Source organism: Brachycentrus maculatus, unplaced genomic scaffold (genome assembly GCF_059751285.1).
Source record: "Brachycentrus maculatus isolate JH-2025_06_01 unplaced genomic scaffold, ASM5975128v1 h1tg000015l, whole genome shotgun sequence".
NCBI lineage: Eukaryota > Metazoa > Arthropoda > Insecta > Trichoptera > Brachycentridae > Brachycentrus > Brachycentrus maculatus.
Window position 1 is genome coordinate 1,429,667 of NW_028280769.1, and position 23,468 is coordinate 1,453,134.

The 23,468-nt window shown below is 35.9% G+C and overlaps 1 protein-coding gene across 3 annotated transcripts in view; it reads right to left on the minus strand.

Annotated features, from left to right (window-relative positions):
• Positions 1–23,468, minus strand: part of LOC148313335 (influenza virus NS1A-binding protein homolog) — a 95,162-nt gene that overhangs the window by 1,859 nt on the left and 69,835 nt on the right. For 2 of the 3 annotated variants that reach the window (XM_088264187.1, XM_088264200.1), the window contains 12 exons: positions 14,702–14,838; positions 12,203–12,286; positions 10,994–11,125; positions 10,463–10,636; positions 9,950–10,111; positions 8,132–8,273; positions 6,389–6,535; positions 5,641–5,868; positions 5,138–5,253; positions 3,501–3,669; positions 2,077–2,280; positions 449–592 (listed from right to left, as the gene is read on the minus strand). In XM_088264187.1, coding sequence (XP_088120313.1) covers positions 449–592; positions 2,077–2,280; positions 3,501–3,669; positions 5,138–5,253; positions 5,641–5,868; positions 6,389–6,535; positions 8,132–8,273; positions 9,950–10,111; positions 10,463–10,636; positions 10,994–11,125; positions 12,203–12,286; positions 14,702–14,838 — 1,839 coding nt within the window. Of the gene's footprint in view, positions 1–448; positions 593–2,076; positions 2,281–3,500; positions 3,670–5,137; positions 5,254–5,640; positions 5,869–6,388; positions 6,536–8,131; positions 8,274–9,949; positions 10,112–10,462; positions 10,637–10,993; positions 11,126–12,202; positions 12,287–14,701; positions 14,839–16,131; positions 16,292–23,468 lie in introns of those variants that run through there. The other variant, XM_088264195.1, reaches the window with a different exon arrangement.

Here is a 23,468-nt window from a genome sequence, read left to right on the forward strand (position 1 = left end):
TAATTTTTTTTTATAAAAAATAGCTCCAATCCCCTTTTCAACTTTTGTTCCATGTCCCAAGGACACAACTCTAAAATTTAGACTTAGCTATTATTTGCTAGTATGTATTTGAAAATGATGCTGAATGCATCGAAGCACGTGTCACAATAGATTTTAAGAAATATTGGTATTTACTAAGAGAGTAAAACTTTAATTAAAAATAGATAGATTTTACCACAAAGTGACTGCTGAATCAATCAATGAAATCATCAAAATATTATTTGGTTGTAATAATAATAATTCTATACTACAATTTGAAAAATAGACAGTAATATGATAAATAATTCGTCATTATGTATTGAACACATAATGAAAAATTGTAAAATGTCAAATTCATCGAATTCGACTGAGGCACACGGGCTGCGGAGCACTGATATAGAGTCGGCAATGTTGGCAAATGGCCACCTACCGAAATGCCACGCTCCCGGAGTGGAGGTGGGGTTCGGGATCAGGTCGGAGAAGAGCTCCGTGGTGGCGAGGCAGTTCCACGCGTTGCAGCCCCCCACGGCCCACAGGGCGCCGCCCCACACGCACACGCCGGCCTGGTAGCGACCTGAGAACAAAACATTCATTCACTCATTTGTACATAATAAATTGGATTTTGTATTACACGTATTGTCCAGGTTTGACCTGTTAACCGGGCGGGACGCATAAATACGTCAAACGCAAACAATATCGGGTACGGGAAGGACATATGAATACGTCCTTGAAATATATGTTTATTATATTATATATATGGACATATATTTATCCAACAACAAAGGTTATAGTCATCCATACATGTCTCGACATGAATTTAAGACACGGAATGAATCAGTATTCGCGCCCGTTACAAGTTGCGTAATTGGATAGCGGACCGCCCGGTTAACAGGTTAAGGGCATACTCAGCAGTGGGAGTCGGTGACTTTTTATAAAAGGGATGCTGGACATCAAATGTTTATACTCGTACTTACTACGTACTATATATCAAATATGCACATCTAGACGCTAGCTCACGAACTAGATACAATTAGGTACCGTAGAACGGGGCTACTTGAACTTTGATGTGTTACTTGAACCCAGTACAATTTTTTTTATTTAGATCGTGGTATCGATCAAAGTATCGTGACAATAAGTGTCACCTGTCAGGGAAACAATGAATCATGGTGATACGTTCATTATTGTAGACCAAATACAGATTTCATTTCTTTGTTCTACGGTACCGTCTAAAATTATCTCCATAAATCCAGACTAACACCTTCTTTCAAATCTTCTTCAAACCCTTATCCATACCCCAACGGCGCGTGGGTAGTTGCATCATACAAACGCAGTGTTGTCTTGATTGTAAGGAAGGTGATCAGCCCTCCCCTTCAGGTACCAGTCCAGGGTAATATTGGCTAAATATTAGAGTGAAAAAATCACTTATATTTATTTGACCCCCCCCCCTCTGGGAATTAAACCCAGAACTTCCAGAACGGTAACCGAGCGTGCTGACCATTATACTACAGAAGTGGACATCTTTCATATAAAAAAAATTGAAAGAATTTGATAAAGTTGAGACACCAATAATATTCATACATATCGCTCACTACTTTCAACAACGTTATATATCAAAAATCGTCAATTTTCAGTTGTACATGTTTTCAGAATGCCCAGAAAATGTACTACATCCCAGGAAAAGCGGCATATTTTTAACTTAATATTTACCCGCTACAGGGCAGAAAGTGTTGTTTTTGCATTTTGAAGAAAAGGTGTTGTTTAATTTTTTTTTTAAATATACTAAATATTTTTCAAATGGAGAAAAAACATTCAGGTTTTACCTAAAAAGATCTGTTGCACAGTAAAAAGTTTAATAAGTGACTTGATATTTATATTTAATACATTTTATTGTATTTTTAAACTTTAAAAACGATCTCCTGAAAAATCAAGTTTTCTGATATTTGACGTTGTTGAAAGCAGTGAGCGATATATCATCCGTAAGGTGAAGAATCCAGTGTCGAATAATATTTAAATTGTTAACGCATAAAACCTACAGCGCTCGATGAAAAGCCTCGTTACCTGTGTTCAGTGGCGGCATCTCGGTCCAGGTGTCCTCGCGGCTGCTGTAGAGCTGGCAGTCCCGCACGCCCGCCTGGCCAGCCCAGCCCCCCACGCAGTACACGAGCCCCTCGGGGCCCCCGCAGGCCCCCGCGTAGCTCCGGGCCAGCGGCAGCCGCGCCCGCTTGCTCCACGCCTTCTTGCGGTTCTGCTGCACTACGGGAACTGTAAAACAAAAACAAATTAGCCGCGAATTTCTCGGATTTCTATTGCTATTCAGACGCAGAAAATGTTCTTCTAAGTCTGTTAAATATGAGTGAGCAGCAGGCACCTTGGTGGTTGGAGCACTACGTGCAGCGCAGTCAAGGGATAACTGGAGAAGAGTCTTTGCTTCGGCAAGGGTTACAGTGATGAAGACGACAGAGAATAATAATTGATTTTTCAATCTAATATTGGTTTTACAATTCAATAAACATACAGTGTAAGTAAGTCCCTCCTACTCTCCGGTTATTATCCGAGAAAATGGCAAAAAAATCACCTTTTCTTTCTACAGAATTATGAAAATAATGTTCGCTGTATTCATGCCTGACAAAATTTTGCCATAATAGGTGCATTTATCATGGGTTTATGTACTTTTGTAATTTCAAAGGTTGCAAACCATTGTAAATGTAAATAATGTACAGTTTTTTTTTTACATATTATTTTTTTAACTATTATAAGTTAAATGAAATAAGATTTAGAAGTATTTTTTTGTGTGATAAATTTTAAAACGTGGAATACACAGACCTACGTAACAGTCGGGACAATAATAGCGAGTTTCTCGCCTAATTTTTTTCCCGCGTTGGTCTATTTTTGCATATCTGGTATTCATTAAATATTTTTGGAACAGATATTATTAATATGTATTAACTTAATAATAATATGTATTAATAATATGTATTAACTTTTAAAAACGTCTGAGACATTACTATCTGTCATTAGAATCCTAACTGTCCATCAAACCTCCTCCCTCTACCTCCTTCCCTAAACTCCCTTCTTCCTTTGCCCTCCTTATTCCCTAAACTCCCTTCTTCCTTTGCCCTCCTTATTATCGTCTTTTGTTAATTTATGTTTTTTTTTAAATGTCAATTTGTAATTTATGTTTTTTAAATGTTCAAGTACTATCTACCCTCTGATTGCAAACGGCTATATATGGTATCCAACGTTTTGATCAATATCACTAGTCCGTCTTTGGTCGGTTGGAAGATATTGCTTTTTAGCAATAAGCCCGCCAATGTACTTTTTATTTTCTGTACCTGAAGTTTAAATAAATAAATAAATAATTTTCGTGCACTATTTTATACGTGATACGGGTTAGCACGCTCGTATGTATAAGGCAGTTAATCTTTTACGCAGCATGGTGGATAGTTTGTTGTTCAGTGCATATAAGAGAAAGCGGTGTTTACCATTATTGATGGTCGCATCCTCTATACTGCCGCTCTGGCTCTCGAGAGAGGCGCTCATGGACCTGCCTGAGGAGTCTCCGGAGTCTTCCGGGGGTGCCGTGTACATTTCCACGCTGTCCAGCTCCAAGTGGCCGTCACTCCCGCCCACCGCGTATATCCTCTCACCAACCTACAAACAAAACAAAGCGTATAACCATTTACAATATAATATCAGGAGTATAACTAACGTCTATGAAATCAACTAACTTATTGGTTTACATTGATTTATTCTTCAATTCCGTGCTCTCCAGGCCGGCCATACAAAATGAGCGCATAATGAGAGTGCTCTCCTTTGAGCTTTTCGCAGGCTAATATCATATCCGATTGGAATATTTTTAAAATTAGAATATATACATAGATACATCTACATATTAGGAAATAGTAAAATATTACAATTTATCGATATTATCAAAGTTACAGTCATCTTTCTAAAGGCTTTCCCTGATCTCTGATACTCTCTGAGTCTCTGATACAGGGTTACTGTTTTTAAAATAACTTTATGTTTTCGTGCAACACTCAATAAATTGTTATAGATATTGTGATAAAGTTATATTACTTGTTTATTGACTTGGCGTTTAATTTGTAGAACTCCATTTTAATTTATGTATTAATTTTAAATCAAACACAGATTTTATCCATTCCGAATGACATTCGTTTGATAATGCCCTAACAAGGCGAAACAATTGTCACAATATAATTTTTTATGTGTTTTTTGTTAATAAAATACAACTTAGTAGACTCAAAAAATCTGTGTTTGATTTAAAATTAATACATAAATTATATTACTTGTGTAGCATGATATGTCCTCTATAAATACCATTAAAAAATACAATATTTTGTTGATATTCAAAATAAATTTTCATTATTTTGTGTATGTGAAATTAAAATAGTCGTTAGTGTAAATAATTCTTTAACATTTTTCCCAAGGGCTGGGTAATTTTTTATATAAAACAGTCTCCATATCATTCATCGTTAAGCCTTGAAACGGTTAAAAATATATTATTATGAAAATAACTTATTAATTTATTATTTATTATTTATTTTGACCTCACTGGGAATCGAACCCAAGACCTCTGGCAAAGTAGTCAAATGCAGTAATCATTACACTAGATGCAGGAATTAATGAATGCAAGCATGAGCAACAATAATGAACAGCACATTTAACTTGTCCGGGATTGTGACTGTACATAGTCATCCGGACAAAACTCTCCTCAAAGGAGTATGGGCGTACATGAACGCCCGCGCTTATAAATAAAACCCGGTGACATTTATTTCTAAAATGGCACTTTTACTGCCATTTGTGATTATATTTAAACACTTTTCAAAACCACATTTCATTATAGCCCATGACATTTTACATTTTACACAAAGTTTGTGTGACGTCATCGTAATGATATTGTCAAAGAAAAAGGATGAAATAAAGGATGGATAATTTTAATATAAAACATGTTTACTGGTCTAAATATTATTTATAGCACAAAATATTTATCCATGAGACCATGATAAAAAATTATAAAAAGTTTGAAAAAAAAAACTCACTCCTGGACAAGTTAATGAGCACAAATTATGATGTTTGTCTATCTCTCTCTCTCATTTACCTGTGCGATGTTAAACCTTCCTCTCTGTTGCCTCATGTCAGGTAGTTGGGTCCACCTATTTAGTTCTGGATCATAGCTCTCCACGGAATTCAGGCATTCCACACGGTCATAGCCACCTGAAAATAAAATTTAAAGTAAAACTTAAATTAAAAATGGATGGTAAAAGATGCTTTTAATCGTTTCCCGCAAACAATGTGTCAATACGTTACGCGAGCATATACACTGCCTGCGTCACACATTGACGTACACTCAATTGGCCCCGCATGAGGTGTGTTAACACACTAAGGACGGGAAAGGTATTCCTACCCATTCCTACTTAAGACAGGAAGGGTATTTTTACCTTCTGCGCCAACTTCATTTCAAAGGTAGGGTTGCGGGGGATAGAATCTGGCTGCAAGCAGCAACCGATTGAAGGAAATGGAAAGGTACGGAAGAGGCCTATATCTATCAGTGAAGGACAGAGGGCTCATGAAGCAGAAGAAAATACAATTATGGGCACTCACCGCACACAATGATCTTCCCGTTGAGCACGGCCATGCCGTGGGCGCAGCGCGGGTGGTCGAGAGGCGCCAGCGGGAGCGCGGCAGGCGCGCGGCCGTGCGGCAGCGGCAGGCCGGGCGCGGGCGTTGAGGCACTCAGCGGCGACGGCAGCGGGGACTCGTTGAGGCGCAGCGAGGCCGACACCAGCGCCAGGTGGCCGTCCAGCGTGCACAGCGACAGGAATGTGTGCTCTGGAATCGTACGAAAATTATCATCTGGGCAATATTATCTCATCTGTTGAGAAAAATTTGACAAGTGATATTGGGCTAGTTACTAACAGTCCATCAAACTTTTGTAAATGCCCAAACTTCCATATTCTTCTTTATCTATGTGGAGATGTTTAAAATTGTATGAGTTTGAGTGAAGGGCATTACTGCTACATGGGCATAGTAGGAAATAGTAGAAAAGTAAGAGGTATAGCATGAGAGAAAAGGTTAATAGAAGGAATGGCTAGAGCACTTGGGGTTCATAGCCCTATTTGTAAGTCTTTAAAGAAAAATAAATTTGGGCAGCAAAAATACACTTTTCCCCAGAACCCATAATGGAGGGAAATTTTACATGTTTAAATCTCATTTTCGCTCCATTTAGACTGACAACACTGCTCCAGATAGGCAAGAACTGAGTTAACTAGAAATGTTAGTTCTTGAGGACCTGAGCTACTTTGGGCACGAGAGTCCACCACTGCAGATACGGGTCCGTCTGGCAACTTACCGGCCAGCTTCTCGCTGACGATGACGGCCCAGTCGTCTCCGGGCTGGCGGTGCGCCCTCTCCACGATGTCTCGGGAATACACGGCGGATGGTCGGCTGCCGTTAGACCCGTTGACTGCTGCATGACCATTGCCATTTTTCTTGCCATCTGGATAATAAAAATATTAATACATTAAAGGGGAAGAGAAAGAAGACGTTTCTAGAGAAATCATGTGGGAAGAGCAAATTTGGATCGAAAGGGGGAAAATAGCAGTGGGCAGCAGCATAAGAGGTAGCAGACCCCCAGGAAGACCACCTTAAAGATGGAGCGATAGCTGGTCTTTCACCTCCCAGGAGCAGACCAGAGAATAACAGAACAAAGTCCTAAACAAAGAAGAAGAAGATTATTCAAGCATGGATTTAACCCCTTACTGGTCCAATGTCGAATCTCATTCGGCATCGATTTTTTTCTCGTAAGTCCCATATGGAATGTCATTCGACATTTTTTTCATCATAAGTATTATCATGTTAAAATGCAAGCTCACATTTTTTTCACTCTTATCTATTACAATAAGTGGAACAGAGCACAAATGAATTTTTGCCCATTGGAATGTGTAACTGTCTACGTGTTTTTTTTTTAAATTTTTTAGGGAATTTAAATTTTACTTGGATAATACCAATATTTTTTTCAAATCTATGTATAACATGTTATAATGCATTTCGTATCATTATCAAAAGAAAATGATGTGGAATGCATTGCAATAGATTTTAAGAAGTGGAAATGCCACTATTTGCCAAATAAAATGTAAATTTAAAATAGGTATTTTCAGAAAATGACTACTGAACCATTTAATGAAATATTTTTAACATTTTACTTATTTATAACCTCTTTACACACAGTTGGCACACGCTGTGATACATTTGATGATGCCCCAAGTGCATTTGGCACACATTTTGTGACCCGGGCGGTACTCAAAATTCAAACCTCAATTCCTCTGGACTGAGAGCTGACAAGGAAATTATTTTTGGTTTAAAACGTAACTAACGCTAACTCTTCATATATTTTGTATAGTTGATGAATGAAAAATAGTGTTTAATACTTCACATTACTGAAATCAGTGGAAATACTCCCAAAGGAAAATTTTCCTTTTGTAGAGGTATATAATAGAATGGGGATGATAGCCACTGTAATTTAATAAAATATATTTGCGTCTCTCTCACGCCTTAATGATAGAAAGTTATCAAACTTCTTCAAACTCTCATCAAAATATGTTGTGCAATGTATACCATGATTTCAAGCGGAAGTCCATTCCGCTCAAAGGGAATAGCCTGTTTAGTTATACGTGTTAGGTATTATCACGACTATGATTGTCGATAGGTGCATCATATAAACACAGTGTTATCTTGATCGTTAACACATGAAGGAAAGGTGATAAGCCCTCCGCTTCAGGTACCAGTCCAGGGTAATATTGAATAAATATTAATGAGCAAAAATCACTTACATATATATCTCTTTGAGACCTCAAGTCTTATGAATATTATTTATTTGACAAACCCCCCTCCTGTGTATCGAACCTGGGACCTAGAGTGCGGTAGCCAAGCGTGCTGACTACATATTACAATATAGAGGCGGACAAATAATGATTATTTAAAATAAAAAACAGATATCAGAAATCTCGATCAACGGCGATCTCCACACACATGCGCACATAATACGCGTATGCTGCTGTGGACACTCGGCTTTACGCAATGCAAAATTGTTTACTTTTAGGGCACTTCAGGAGCATCCTCCGGTAGTCCTGCAGCAGCGGGGTGTCGGAGTGCGCAGGCGGGAGCGCGGCGCAGTCCTTCAGCCCGCCTCCGCCGGCCACATACAGCAGGTGAGTCCTCCCCACCAGCTGGTTGATCTGAGAATGCAAGAACACATGGTTAGGGTTGTTAGAAAACAACTCCTTAAAATACTTGGTGAATTCATATATTTTTTCTATGTAGCTTTTTGATTTCTTAATATGTATATATTTTTCTGTGTATAGCATTCTATTTTCTCTGCTCACTCCTCTGCGTGGCAGCGGCGTGATGGTGAGTTAATTATTTTTCAATAAATTTGAAGTTTTTACATCTCCAGACAATTGCAAATATTCCTTTTCAACTGCACCCTCGTTGTTCTTTATTATCAGAAACCTAGATGAAACTTATGTGAGATTCTTTCCCGAATTGTATTATATATAAATGATTCCTATATAAACTTTATAAAATTAAACAACTTTGTTTAAACCACTTTTTTATTATTAGTACACTTTAACCAACCGGTTTCAACAAGAACCTCAAAACAAAGTTGTTTAATTTTATAAAGTTTATAAAATGTGCCACAAAGTATCTGCAAAAAACATTCAAGAAATTCCTATATAGATCAAATCCAGAATTTCTGAAGATTAATTTGGACACACTCAAAATATTCTGAATTAATTGAGGTAATTCTCATGCAAAATTACCGATTTTGATTTTTCGAGTATTCTGAACCAAAAGAGTATTGGCCCCGTATATGTTGCAAATTTCGGTCGATTTCGATGCATTTTTTTCTTTCAGGTAGTAAAAAGTAAAATATGGTGAATTTCTTCCATTGAGACCTCTATACTCGACGCACGATAGTTCACGAGTGACCTGACCAATTGCAATACTTTCAAAGAAGCGTTTGTAGTATACGCTCACACCTTCACGACGCCATATCGTACGATCCGATGTTACCAATTACAAACGAGATATACATACTTAGTTGAAAAAAAAGGGGGCAAAATACAAAATTACTTATTCCCAACCCAATTTTTATTTATTTATTTGAATTTCATGTATGGAAAAGAAATAATTACATTGGCGGGCTTATTGCTAAAAAGCAATATCTTCCGACCAACCAAAACCAGACTAGTGATATTGGTCAAAAATGTTTAATATCTTATATAGCTGTTTGAAATCAGAGGGTAGATAGTACTTTTAACAATATAAAAAAAAAACATAAATTACAAATTACGGCAGCAGGTAGAGGGAAAAACTAATGGATGATATATCATAGGTGTACTGGCAAAAAACGTTAATTCGAAAATATGGAATTTTTACTTAATGATATATATTATAAAGTTTTCAATATTCTGTAAACTGGCAAAATACTCGACATTCTGATAACGAGAAAGAAATACTTCAACATTTTGTAAACTGGCAAAATAAAGTTTTTTTTTAAAGTGAAATACATATTTGTGTTTTTATTATTTACACAAATATTTCAATTTCATACTATTTCTATGAGCCTAAGCGGCTATTTATTAGAAATAGGTATCAAGTTGTAGTGGGTTTGAACCGAGAAACTCTGACTTGAGTGGTTTTAAAAGTAAATTTAACTTTAAGTTTAATAGCGGGTATTTTATTAAGGCTAAAAGCTTTAAATAACAGGGATTATTCAAACGGGGATTTTAGACTTAACGTTGCCAGTATACCCATGATATATAGATGGTAAAAAAGTTCACTTGAAATATTTGCTCTCAAAATGTGCTCACACACAATTCCGAAATAAAAAATTTAAAAAAGACATTACCTCAACTTGCTCGTCGGTGATCTGGTCCCGCAGCCAGATCTGCAGCAGCTCGGCCAGCACTCCGTGCTCCATGCGGTCCATGTCCCGCTTCACTGTGTACAGCACCTCCACCTGCACCAGCGGCAGGGCCGACAGCGAGCTGCTCTTGTACAGCGACGAGAACTGGAACCAAACGGGAATGTCAACCACTACACCAAATGGACGACCACTGCATTAAACAGATTCAATTCAATTCAATTTATTTATTTATAATTAACACACATATTACAATCTTAAAATTGAAAGCGTATACATTAAAATACATTAAAATCTGAAGCGGAGGGCTGATCACTTTTCCTTCATGTAAACGATCAAGATAACACTGCGTTTATATGATGCAGTGCCCTATGCACCATTGGGGTACGGACAAGGGTTTCATTATTATTCATTAAAACTTATGTAAAAAGGTTTGTTTTATTTGGAGTTTTGAGTCAATGGTGGTCAGCTGGCACAGTATAGAAGAGCTGTACTAACATTTTGGGCAATGTACTTGTCGACGTTGGAGCGCGCGGGGCCCGCCAGGCCGGGCAGGGCGCGCACGGCCAGACACGTGTCGCGCGCCAGCCACGCGCCCGCCAGGAAGCGCCCGCAGCGCGCCACCACCGCGTCCATGCGCAGCTGCCACGCGCACAGGTACACCGACTTCACCTGCCAAATCAACATCGCATTTAAAAATGTGCTAATTCATTTATTGTAACTGCAGACAGTTGGTAGAATTCCATAATATTTGTTGGGTAATATATCGCTCACTCCTTTCAAGAACGTCATAAATCAAAAATCGTCAATTTTCAGTTGTGCACGTTTTTGAAATGCCCAGAAAATGTACTATATCCCAACAAGAGAGGCATATTTTTAACTTAATATTTACCCGCTATAGGGCAGAAAATGTTGTTTGTGCATTTTGAAGAAAAGGTATTGTTTAATTATTTTTCTAAATATACTAAATAGGGTATAATAGAGTAAATTACATCAATCAGGCGAATATAGTCAACGGAGACAACAAACCTGGTTAGCGGGTACACTCAGCTTGCCGGTGTAGGCATAGTCAACCAGACTCAGGAGGGCCCTCCTTTCACAGGGCCCGCTTAGCTTGTAGGACAGGGGCAGCACCACGGCACTTGAGCCCCCACTCCGGTCCTAAACAAATCAAAAGGGACAATTGTACAACACAAGGCTATTAAGAAATTCAATGAAATTCGAGGAAAATATAAACTTGGCCTGGTTGAATGAGTAGACATTGTCTTACCTTATAAATATTCGGCACCTAAAGTGCTTCCAAGTGTTTATTATTAAAGATAAAACACTTGCATTAGACCACTAATTGAGATATATTTCACACGACTAGTTTAACAACTACAGATGTTTCAAAACTAGGCGTGTGAAATAAAACTCGATAAGTGGTTTAAAACAAGTGTTGAATTTTTTAATAATCAACATGTTTTATAATATTATTTAGTATTAGGATTATAATCACACACATGAGAAACGCCAGATAATACGATTTTCATTTTTATTATTTAGCTTATAATTTGACCAGATAATTTATTTACAACACCCGTAAATGCCCAGACTTCCATATTCTTCTTCATCTTTGATGAGATGTTACAAAATAATATGAAAATAACTCCTGTAATTGGAGATAATCCAGATTTTGTGAACAAGTATTTGGATACACTCAAAATGTTGTAAACATGTTTTAATGCTAAACCACAAAGTTAAAAACAAATGAATAAACAATATTTTGATAAAAATTTAAGGAACTCAAATTTTAAACGAAATCGAAATACAGTTTAAAGTTTTCTTCAGTAATTTTACCCATTGACTCCTCCCCTGATCTGCATTATTCTTAAGATATGGAATTCATCTGCGGTGCATTTTAGGATTCTCAGGACTAAAAATTGACAGCTATATTCTTTGCTTTTCTCGCTTGCGTTTCTGCTCTTCTTGTTTCGGTTTTGTGCTCTCCTTGTTAGGGTTTGAGTTACCTTATTTATATATTATTTTGAGAAATAAAAATACTTTGTGTTTTGATCCACTCACATTTTTATTAACCAACTGGTTTTGGCAACAACCTGTTGCCTTCTTCAGGGTTTAATTTATGACTAGAGTCATAATGCTTTATGCTTTGTTAATGCTTTCAATATTTAAAACATACCTTAATTATCATCGTATACTTTCCGTATTACTAGAGTCTACAGTGAGTAAATGCCGTACCTGATCTGCGGTGAAGAGTTCCATGAGGTAGGGCGAGGCGGCTGCGAGGACAGCGCGATGGGCAGGAACTTCAGTGCAGCCGGTCTGTACAAAAAGAAAAATCAGTAAACTGTTTTGAACGAGTAAAATTAAATTTAAATTAAAATTGAATATAGTGGGAATATTAGTCTTAACATATACGCTTAACAAGTAAAAGTATTTTTATTCTCAATATTATTAATATTCAAAGCATTTACTTTGTAGTTAGTCATTTTTACTTATTTATTTTTTTACAAAAATGTTAATAATATTAGTATATAACCACTCACCGAGACATAAAAATCGGGGTGAGTGCTTGTATACTAATATTATTAACATTTTTGTAAAAACATAAATAAGTGAAAGTATTTTTTTTCATTTAATCAATAAAAATGAATTACATTTTTCTAAAAAAAATATTTTTTCTCCCATACAGTAATGAATTAAAATAGACTCTTTTTCGTTCGCCTCCGTAGTGTAATGGTCAGTACGCTTGGCTACCGTTCTGGAGGTCCCGGGCTCGATTCACAGGGGGGCGGGTCAAATAAATATAGGTGATTTTTTTCACTCTAATATTTATTCAATTTTACCCTGGACTGGTACCTGAAGCGGATGGCTGATCACCTTTCTCCTTCATGTGTTAACGATCAAGATAACACTGCGTTTATATGATGCAGTGTACTATGCACCATTGGGGTGCGGATAAGGGTTTAAAGACAAAATAACTTTTCTTAAAAACTCAAATTTCCAATATTTTACTGGATTGTCACAATTGGTCACAATTCATTTAGATAATTGGAGTTCAACTTTACTTTAAAAATTCACTATTCACTATTCTCATTTAGAAATTTCTTAATGTGATGCATTATGGAGGGGGGGCAGAGATAACACATGACAGCAGTGTAGTTATATATCGTAGTCGTACAGGAGAATGTAACCAACTAACAAAACGTAAAGTGTTCAGGAGGGCCATTTAAGTCACTTTTGCTTGGCAAGAAAATAAAAATCTACGCAGTTAGTCATTTTTACCAAGTCAATATATTATACTTCCAAGTTTAAAATCCTTTGGGATGTTTTTTAGGGCAATATTAAGCTAGTACGATATCAAATAGTCAATGATCACTTTTTCGTAAAAAATGCACTTGGTCACTTTCTTCTGTATGACTACGATATTTTGATACTATTCTCAAATTGCATGTTTAAATATAATAACTACATTTGTTTTACTTAAAGTTATTTTAATAAAAAAATTGTATCAAAGCCCATGAAATCTGATTGAAATAGTAGCTAGAGCGCAATTTAATAAATTGACTGATAAGCTTTACGTTATAGTTATTACCTGGATTCGATCGAGCGATTAATTGCCAAATAGCTACTTGATTGCAGATATAATCTTTATGCTAAGCAAACATTCTGGTGAAAAAACTAAGTAAACATATTAAGCAGTCTATAAATCAATCTATTTTTATAATTTCATTAATTGATTCGGCAGTCACTTTTATGTTCTACTTAGTACTCACTCTCATGTTCTACTTAGTGAATACCACTATTTCTTAAAATCTACTGTGACACGTGATTCCACGCATTCCGCATCAGTGTTTGAAAATTATGTGGAATGCATCGAAACACGTGTGACAGTGGATTTTAAGAAATAGTGTTATTTACTAAGTATTTTTATAATGATAAATTTATATTGCTACTTTCCTTTGGGCGATTTGCGACACAACAAAAACCAAGCAAATTTGTACAAATAGCAAAAAATATAAGCAATTAACAAATACATTCATAATTTCTGTACCAATCGTTTGATTAAAATGATTTTTATTATATTAACTACCAAAAGCCGACTAGTCGGCTTTTCGCTGCTATACGTAAACGACCAAACACCGATTAGTCGGTTTTTCTACCCTAAAGTACTAGAAAAAATTCTACAATTATGTATATTTCAATTAAATTTCAATTTCAATTTATTTATTTCAATTAATATATACATTACAAACTATATAATATTTAAATCGTATGCATTAAAATAAAATATATGCAAGAACTATTGCTAAAGGTGTAGAAGAATTCCGCTTCGGAAAACTCCTTCAGACACATGGAACAGATCAATATCCAATGAGATATTGTTCAACATAGCGGTAGCTCTTCTTACAGGCATAACCATCGGCATGTTGGTCCTGTGTATAGGAATGTGAAACAATCTATGCCAACTCTGTCTTAGGTAACTATCGGGAACATACAGACCTATGTTCCGGATAATTTGAGGATTATCGATCATACCGCGCAACAATCGATAAAAATGCGTATATAGCTATATCGATTACAAATTTTAACTATTGATTTAAAAAGGATATTTACTAGGAACTAAAAATTTAAAAAAAAAACATGCACTATTATTTGTTAAAATTTTACATGTTGAAGACAAGACAATGGCAGAACAAAAAGTGGTGGATTCAAATTGATAGATGTAATACTCACGTAGAGGACCACGTCGCAGAAGTGTCGGTTCTTCCTCATCATGTTGAGGGCGCGCATGGCGGCGGGGACGAGCCCCTCGTCCTCGAAGCACAGCGCCCCGCCGTCCTCCCCCCCCGAGCCGTCGCCGCATCCTGAGCCTGGGGACAAGGAATGACGTCACATTACATAGTGTTCTCGAATCCAAGGTGGAGGTGAGGGTTAATGTCGTATTGAATGGTACTATCGAATTGAGGTAAGAATGAGGAACAATGTCACATTACATGCGTTCTCTCAAATTGAAGGTCGGGGCTAGGGACAATGTCTTATTAGAATAGTGCTCTCAAATTGAGGTAAGAATGAGAGGCAATGTCACATCACATGTCGCTCACTCCTTTCAAGAACGTCATAAATTAAAAAACTTGATTTTTCAGGAGATCGTTTTTAAGGATTAAAAATAAAATACAATATATCAAAAATAAATATCAAGCCACTTACTGAACTTTTTACTGTGCAACAGATCTTTTTAGGTAAAACCTGAAGGTTTTTTCTCCATTTGAAAAATATTTATTATGTTTGAAAAAATAATTGAACAATACCTTTTCTTCAAAATGCAAAAACAACACTTTCCGCCCTGTAGCAAGTAAATATTAAGTTAAAAATATGCCTCTTTTGCTGGGATATAGTACATTTTTTGGGCATTCCGAAAACATGCACAACTGAAAATTGACAATTTTTTATTTATGACGTTGTTGAAAGGCGTGAGCGATGTGTACTCTCAAGTTGAAGGTCGGAGCTAGGGACAATTTTTTATTACAATAGTGCTCTCAAATTAAAGGTGAGAACGAGGGACAATGTCACATTACATGTGTACATGGGGCTAAGGAAATGTCTTTTTAGAAAGTGCCTTCAAATTGAATGGAAGAATGAGGTACAATGGTGATAAAATTGTACTAAAAAGCGCTTTTACTCTCAAGTACAAGTCTTTTTTTAACCCTTTAAGTGCCAGGAGGTAAAAGGAAGGCTGTTTGTTACCAGAAGGCTATAACATTTGAAGAAAATTAAAAACTGACAAAATTAAATTCATGTTCTGCGAAATAAAATTTGCAACACGAAAATTTTCGTGATTGCGGTAGATCGAAAACATGCCGCGGCCCGCGATTTGGACAGCCCTGGCTTAAATTAACAGATGACAGGTCGCCAGACCTGTAAATGTCAAAACTTGAAAAAAATAATTACATATTTAATATATTGTATTAAATGCATTGTTAACTTTGTGGTATGGTAATATAACACTCTCCTCATCATTCATCGTTCACTTCGTGTAATACCACTTTGAAAAACGGTAGGTACTTCATGGCTACCGATTTATGAATGATCATTCCATCATCAGGTCAAATGAAGACTAAATAAAAACAGTTAAACAAATATTTAAAAAAAAATCATAATCTCACCCAAGTCCTGACACATTTCAGCTGTTCCGCGTATAGACTAGACACAATGCACGCCGTTAAAACATCGTCGACATCCGGAATCGATATTGTATTTTATGGAGCTAGTTAGTTAGTTATCTGCAGGTGTTTACGAGTTCCACTTCCTTCTTCCGTCACTACGTCGTTAGATTAGATCGACGCGTGTCAATATCATAAAACTGTCGCAAGCACTTGTGAACAGGTGATACTGGCGTCAATCGTCGCCATCAGTTGTCACTAACTATTCGGATTATTTTATTTAACGCTGCGAACCTTTAACTATGCGAGATTTTATTTATTTATAAGCAGTTGAACTTCCATAACATAAAGAACTTTTACTAAACGAGGTTTTTACGTGTTTACACTTTTATTGTTTGTTTCCTTTAAAAAAATTGTTTAGTTTACACCCGTTTTACTTATGTACGTATGTATATATTATATATATATATATATATATATATATATATATATATATATATATATATATATATATATATATATATATATATATATATATATATATATATATATATATATATGCAAAAATTAAATTAAATTAAATGTAGTTTTGTGTAGAAAACATTAAAAAACGAGCTTTTTTCTGTTTTAAACGCTCTACAAGTCTGTTTCTAGTATAAAGTTAAGTATTACAAGTAAAATTTTTACGAATCAATGTGTCCCATCATTTGCATTAATGATTGAAGAATTAGTGTCACGCTGAGGCCAGTAACTATATGATTTACCCTATTTTCGATTTCTTGGTGATAAGATTAGGTACTGTGGATTTCTGGCTAATAAGATTAGGTGATCAGTCCTGCGCTTCAGATACCAATTCCAGGGTAATATTAAATAAATAATATAGCAAAAAAAATGGTTGGATTTATTGTAACCCCTCAATATATGGTGTATTTTTGTTCTATCCTCTCTGCATACTCTCTCGGAAAGCGGCGTGGTATTTATTTAGTCAGGTTCATAAACAGGCACAGCACTGACAGCGTCCTTCGAACGTCGTTCAGAAAAGACTTGAAATAAATCATTTACTAGGTAGATACCTAAAAAGTATACGTCCATAAATTAGGTCAAGATAAGCTCGCAAATATCTTGGCTGAAACTACTGAACCATCATAACGTATTAAGTGTATGAAGAAAAAACGTCCGACACAAAACTAACGAGCGTAGCTTTTTGACGAGAAATAATCGGTACGTAAATAAACAAGTAAAAATTACAATTTCCTGATGGATGTAGGTCAGCCTCCATAAAAGGGCGACGCTTTGGTAATTTTTCTAAACGAATAATCTGATAACAAAAATGGGAAAAAAGTTACAATCTTGCTGGATTAAGTTGAAAGTAATCGGTATATAACCTCAGTTATCAGTCCTGCGCTCCGGGTACTTGGCAAATGAAAAATCTTAGGGTTAAGCCGCTTGTGCACTACATGGAATTTTACCGTCCGGCAGTCCGGTTTTGGAAATTGAAAGCGACTACGACAGTTTAGCTTGCTCGAATTTACGCGCAACGTGTTTACGCACCGATCAAGAGCACCGATCCGAAGAAAGAGCACAAGCCAATCATCCCTTTTATATGCTAACTGGCGTGTCGGACGGTAAAATTCCGTGTAGTGCACAAACGCCCTTAGGGCGCTTTTCCACTACCCATAATTTTACCATCCGGCAGTCCGGTTTAGAAAAATGAAAGCGACTACGACAGTTTAACGTGATCGAATTTACGCGCAACGTGTTCACGCACCGATCCGAAGAAAGATGGACAAAAGCACAAGCCAATCCAAGCCAATCGTAATTTTAAAACGCTAACTGACGTACCGGACGGTAAAATTCCGTGTAGTGGACAAACGCTCTTAGTGAGCTTGTGAACTAACGGAATTTTACCGTCCGGCAAAATTCCGTGTAGTGCACAAACGCCCTTGGGTCGTTTGTGTATGGGTTTGAATAAAACGTTTAAAACGAAACGTTTATATTTAAACCCGTAGATGGACGCAGCTGTAGCTTCTGAAGCTAGTCTCGACCATATAATACTCGAGTGGTAAAACCCGAGTGTTTTACTTAGAATTTCATCCAAAATTATTATTATAACATTCCTTTTCCCGAGATAGGAGGTGGCCGATTATAAATAACGATCATCCGGTCACGTAGCTTAGGGATTATCAACGAAAGATCCCCAAGGAGGTCGAAGGAGAACGGCGCGTGGTGCCAAAAGCATCGGAAATTGCTAAATTGAACCCTGGAACAACGGGCTTCAGAGAACAATTTCGTCTACAGCCAGGCGGGTCGAGAGACTGCCCCGAAAATAAGTTAATTGCTTTTGTGAATGGTTTAGTCGCTTTGATATAGTAAAACCTCGATATAACGGACCTCTACTTAAAGAACTTCGGACACAAGAGGCAAAAAATACGGTCAAATGTAAAAAAAATCAAAACGTCAAGTTAATATTTTTCTTCAAACCCTTATCCGCACCCGATGGTGCATAGGGCACTGCGTCATATAAACGGAATGTCATCTTGATCGTCAACACATGAAGGGAAGGTGATCGGCCCTCCCCTTCAGGTACCAGTCCAGGGTGATATTAAATAAATATTAGAGTGAAAAATCACTTTTATTTATATATACCTACTGTTGATATTACACATGCTTAAATTCAAGTGTCGCCGCACGTAAACAATTTAAAACGGCCATGATAAACACAAATTACATATTATTTTTTGACATCTCATCAAAGATGAAGAAGAATATTCTTCTCCATCTTTGATGAGATTTCAAAAAATAATATGAAAATAACTCTTGTAATTGGAGATAATCCAGATTTTGTGAACAAGTATTTGGACAGACTCAAAATGTTGTAAACAAATTACATATGTCTCAAAAAGTGCAAACAAAACTTGATTCCTTTCTCAAAGTAGGATTATCGAAAGCAAGCGCGTCAATATCAAACAGCAACTTCACTTTACGATGAGTGTCCGAAGACAACAAATAGAATTTTGTTTTTGTTTTGTATTGTTTATTTTTATCTTAATACAGCGTTCATATTTAAAAAAAAATTAAGCCCCTTTTTAATATAACGGACTTTGGGCTTTAATGAACACCCTCTCCCTACAATTAGTCCGTTATATCGAAGTTTAACTGTAATAGAGCTTATCTTACTGATAAATTGAATGTCCGATAAGTATTCGATCGCGCCGAAATAATACATTAATCACGAACATGAAACATGTTTATGATTTTCAATCTTTAGGATAATGAAGATGGAATACGCGCGATAAAACTGCTTTATAAAAATGATGATCGAAGCACGGATAAGAAAAGCGACGGAAATCGATAAAAATCTATTAAAATCGTAAAATCGCTCACTAAATGTGTATTATATATATATATATATATATATATATATATATATATATATATATATATATATATATATATATATATATATATATATATATATATATATATATATATGTATATATATATATATATATATATATATATATATATGTATATATATATATATATATATATATATATATATATATATATATATATATATATATATATATATATATATATATATATATATATATATATATATATATATATATATATATATATATATATATATATATTTCACGTTTGGGACCGGTCAATCGGCCGCCTAGATAGTGCGATTTAACGCCTTTAGATTATTTTTTGTGGGGCTATGTTAAGGCTCATGTCTTTACTAACAAGCCCGCTTCGATTGACGCATTGGAAGACAACATTGAAGCATTTATTCGTGAGATACCGGCCGAAATGTTGGAAAGTGTATGCCAAAATTGGACTAAGCGGATGGACCATTTGAGGCGCAGCCGCGGTCAACGTTTGAATGAAATAATCTTCAAACATTAAATTATATGGACCGTACTATCGATTCAAATAAATATTTCATGCATTTCTCTGATTTTTATGTGTTTTTTTTCTTTAAAAACCGATAGCTACTAAAAAATCGCCCTTTATTACCCAACAACGAAAAATAACTCCTGTAATTGGACGTAATCAAGATTTGTGAACAAGTATTTGGACAAACTCAAAATGTATAAATTTACGCTATGGGGTCGATGCAATCGTAGATACCGAATCACAGACACATTTTGCCAGAGGATTTTGAACTTTCGCGCGGAGATATCGACCGGAGGGTCGCTTCCCTGACGCGCCGGCAGCGGTGGGAGAGTCGAGACTGAAAACTGAAAACTAACTGAAAGCGGAAAGCACGTGGCCGTTTCAGCCATAGGCACACAGTTCTGTGTGTGTCTATCTACACACGGCATCTTGGCCCGGCGCCAAGTCTCGGCCTAATGGAGCGAGTGCAGTACCGCTCCGAGAAGGAGTTGTCTCGCCAGTCCTAAACTGCTCCGAATCATTCATTCATCAGAAATCCCGTTAACCCTTAATAACTAAACATTCGTCTAGCGGACTACGCAATTAAAAACGTAATAACTCTTTTCTTTTCAAAACCGTATTTTTAGGTTATTTTTAACACACAAGTCCGCCGATTATTCCGACTCCTGACTTGCGAATAAGACTGAAATTGCAACACCACTTGAATGATCTAGGACGAGCGTAGTTTTAGTCGATTATTATTTTTTTTAATTTGTGTTGAGATGGTTTGGACATGTAGAACGAATAAGTGAGGAAAGAACGGTAAAACAAATTCATGAGGCGAATGTGATTGAAAAAAGGAGCAGAGGAAGACCGTGAAAAACTTGGCACGATCAGGTATGCCAAATACTTAACGGTCAGGTTTAAGAAAAGGTATTGTTCTATTCTCTCTGCCTACCCCTGCGGGGAAGCGGCGTGATGGTTAGTTAGTTAGTTAGTTAACTAATCCAAAGTATCGATTAAAAATAGGAACGGGTTACATGGCACTTAAGTTTGGTTTATTAGGAATGAATGTAAGGGACATTTAACAATAAATCACTATTCCGCACTGCTACAGTATCTACTCAATGAATTAGGGCCACGCAGAATTTCGCGCATTTTCTCAATTCAAACAGGAAAAACTCAGAGAAAACCTTGAATAAAACAACATTGAATTTTATTTACACATGAACACTTTATTACGCTTAAATTATGCATATATTTTCATATAAATATAGATAGTATTTAGTATTTCCACCTTTGGCAGAAATAACTGCCTCAATTCTTTTTGGCATACTTAAAATGCACTGTTTTATCATTTTTTTATTTCTTCCTCTTCTGACCAAATTTTTTGAATATTTTTTTTAGACAGTCTACTGTCGGATTTGGAAATGAGTATACCTTATTTTTTAACATGCTCCATACGTTTTCTATAGGATTAAGGTCCGGAGAATTTCCAGGCCAGGGGAGCAAAGGCAGATTTTTGTTAGACAAAAATTTTATTATTGATTTAGCCCGGTGGCAAGGTGCCCCATCCTGCATGAAGGTGTATGGACCTTCTGTTGGGTCGAGTGTATGGTAGAAGGGCAATAAAATTCGTTCGAGGACCTGCTTATAGGAATTTTGGTTCATTGTTCCTTCCACGAAAAACAACGGCCCAGGTAAATTGTTAATAATACATGACCATATCATTGTTGCAGGGGGGTGTTTGATAACTTTTACCACACAGGCCTCATTGTAACGTTCCATTGGTGTTCTCCTGACGAATCGACGGCTCTCTGTCACGGCTTCTAACCGGCACTCATCACTAAAGATGACCTGAAAAATAATGAAAATTTAAGTTTAATTCAAATATATAAGTTTATTTACTAAAATGATATGTTGAAAATTCAATTTAAATAAATACCTTTTTCCAATCATCTACCGAGTAATTTCGATGTAGCCTGGCCCATTTTAATCGATCCGCTTTCATTCGTGGTGTCAATTTTGGTACTTTTACAGGGCGCCTGCATTTCAGATTTATTTCGTAAAGACGTCGCCTCAGTGTTGATACCGATATATTTATACCCTCTTCTTCCAATTTTATTTTTAACGTTTTTGCTGATGCACTACGGTTTTCTAAGGCACTTTGAACGATTTTTCGATCAGTCCTCGGTGTTGTTTTTCTAATCCTACGACAGTTCTTTCGCCGATTGCTGGTGGCGGGTGACTGATTTTTTATTGATTTTGAAATTCTGTCCACTGTTTGACGAGAAACGTTTTCTTTTTTTGAAATTTCTCTATTAGATAGTATTCCTAATTTCAGTAGCACTATAACACTAGACTTTTTTTCCTCAGAAATGTCTTTACTTTTTCCCATTTTGCCCTTTTCAAAAAAAACACTTGTGCTTACAAAAAATTTTTATACTTTATGAACTAAAATTAAAAATTAAGTTTTTTTCACAAGACACGATAACTATATAACCTCTCTGAACAAAACAACAACCAGAACTCAAGAAACTTCACTAATAAATGAGATAGGACTATTTTTTGAACTTTCAACTATCTGTCTACCTGTGCTAATTAGGGACCTTTCTCAGAAAAAGGGTTTGAAATTTTGTAAAGGCTTAAATAATCCAGGTATATTTTACATATTATTGAAGGTAATATACATGATATTAGATGTCAATAGAAAACTTAAAGTATTTATGTAAAATAAATATAATAATCCAAAAGATTTCAGAGTATTCAAAAAAATAATGGGTGGCCCTAATTCATTGAGTAGATACTGTACTACATATCGCTCACTCCTTTCAACAACGTCATATTTCAAAAAAATTGATTTTTCAGGAGATCGTTTTTAAAGTTTAAAATTATAATGAAATGTATTAAAAATAAATATCGAGCCACTTATTTAACTTTTTACTGTGTAACAGATCTTTTTGAATAAAACCTGAATTTATTGGGTTGATGCAAAAGTTTTGACCGTTTTTTACATATATATTTTTTTAATTTTTTTTTCTTGTGTATTAGTTATTTAATAAATTATATAATTTCCATCAGTTCTTATAACCTTCTCCCATCTTTATATCAACTTATTAATACCAGTAGTATAAAATTCCGTGGATTTTAATGCGAAAAATGAAGTAAGGGATGTTTTTACCTGCTCTATTGAATAATTTTTTTCATCATTAAATTTTTTTGCAGTGATCGGAATAAATAAATATCAGTAAGAGCAAGATCTGGAGAATACAGTGGATGCTTGATAACATCCCAATTTAACTCATTTAGCTTGTGTTGGGTCATCATAGCCACATGTGGTCGCGCGTTGTCCTGATGAAACACTGCCCCTTTTCTGTTTACCAATTCTGGTCTATCCTTTTGAAGGACCATGTTCAATTTGGATAATTGCTGACAATATCGTTCTGCTGTAC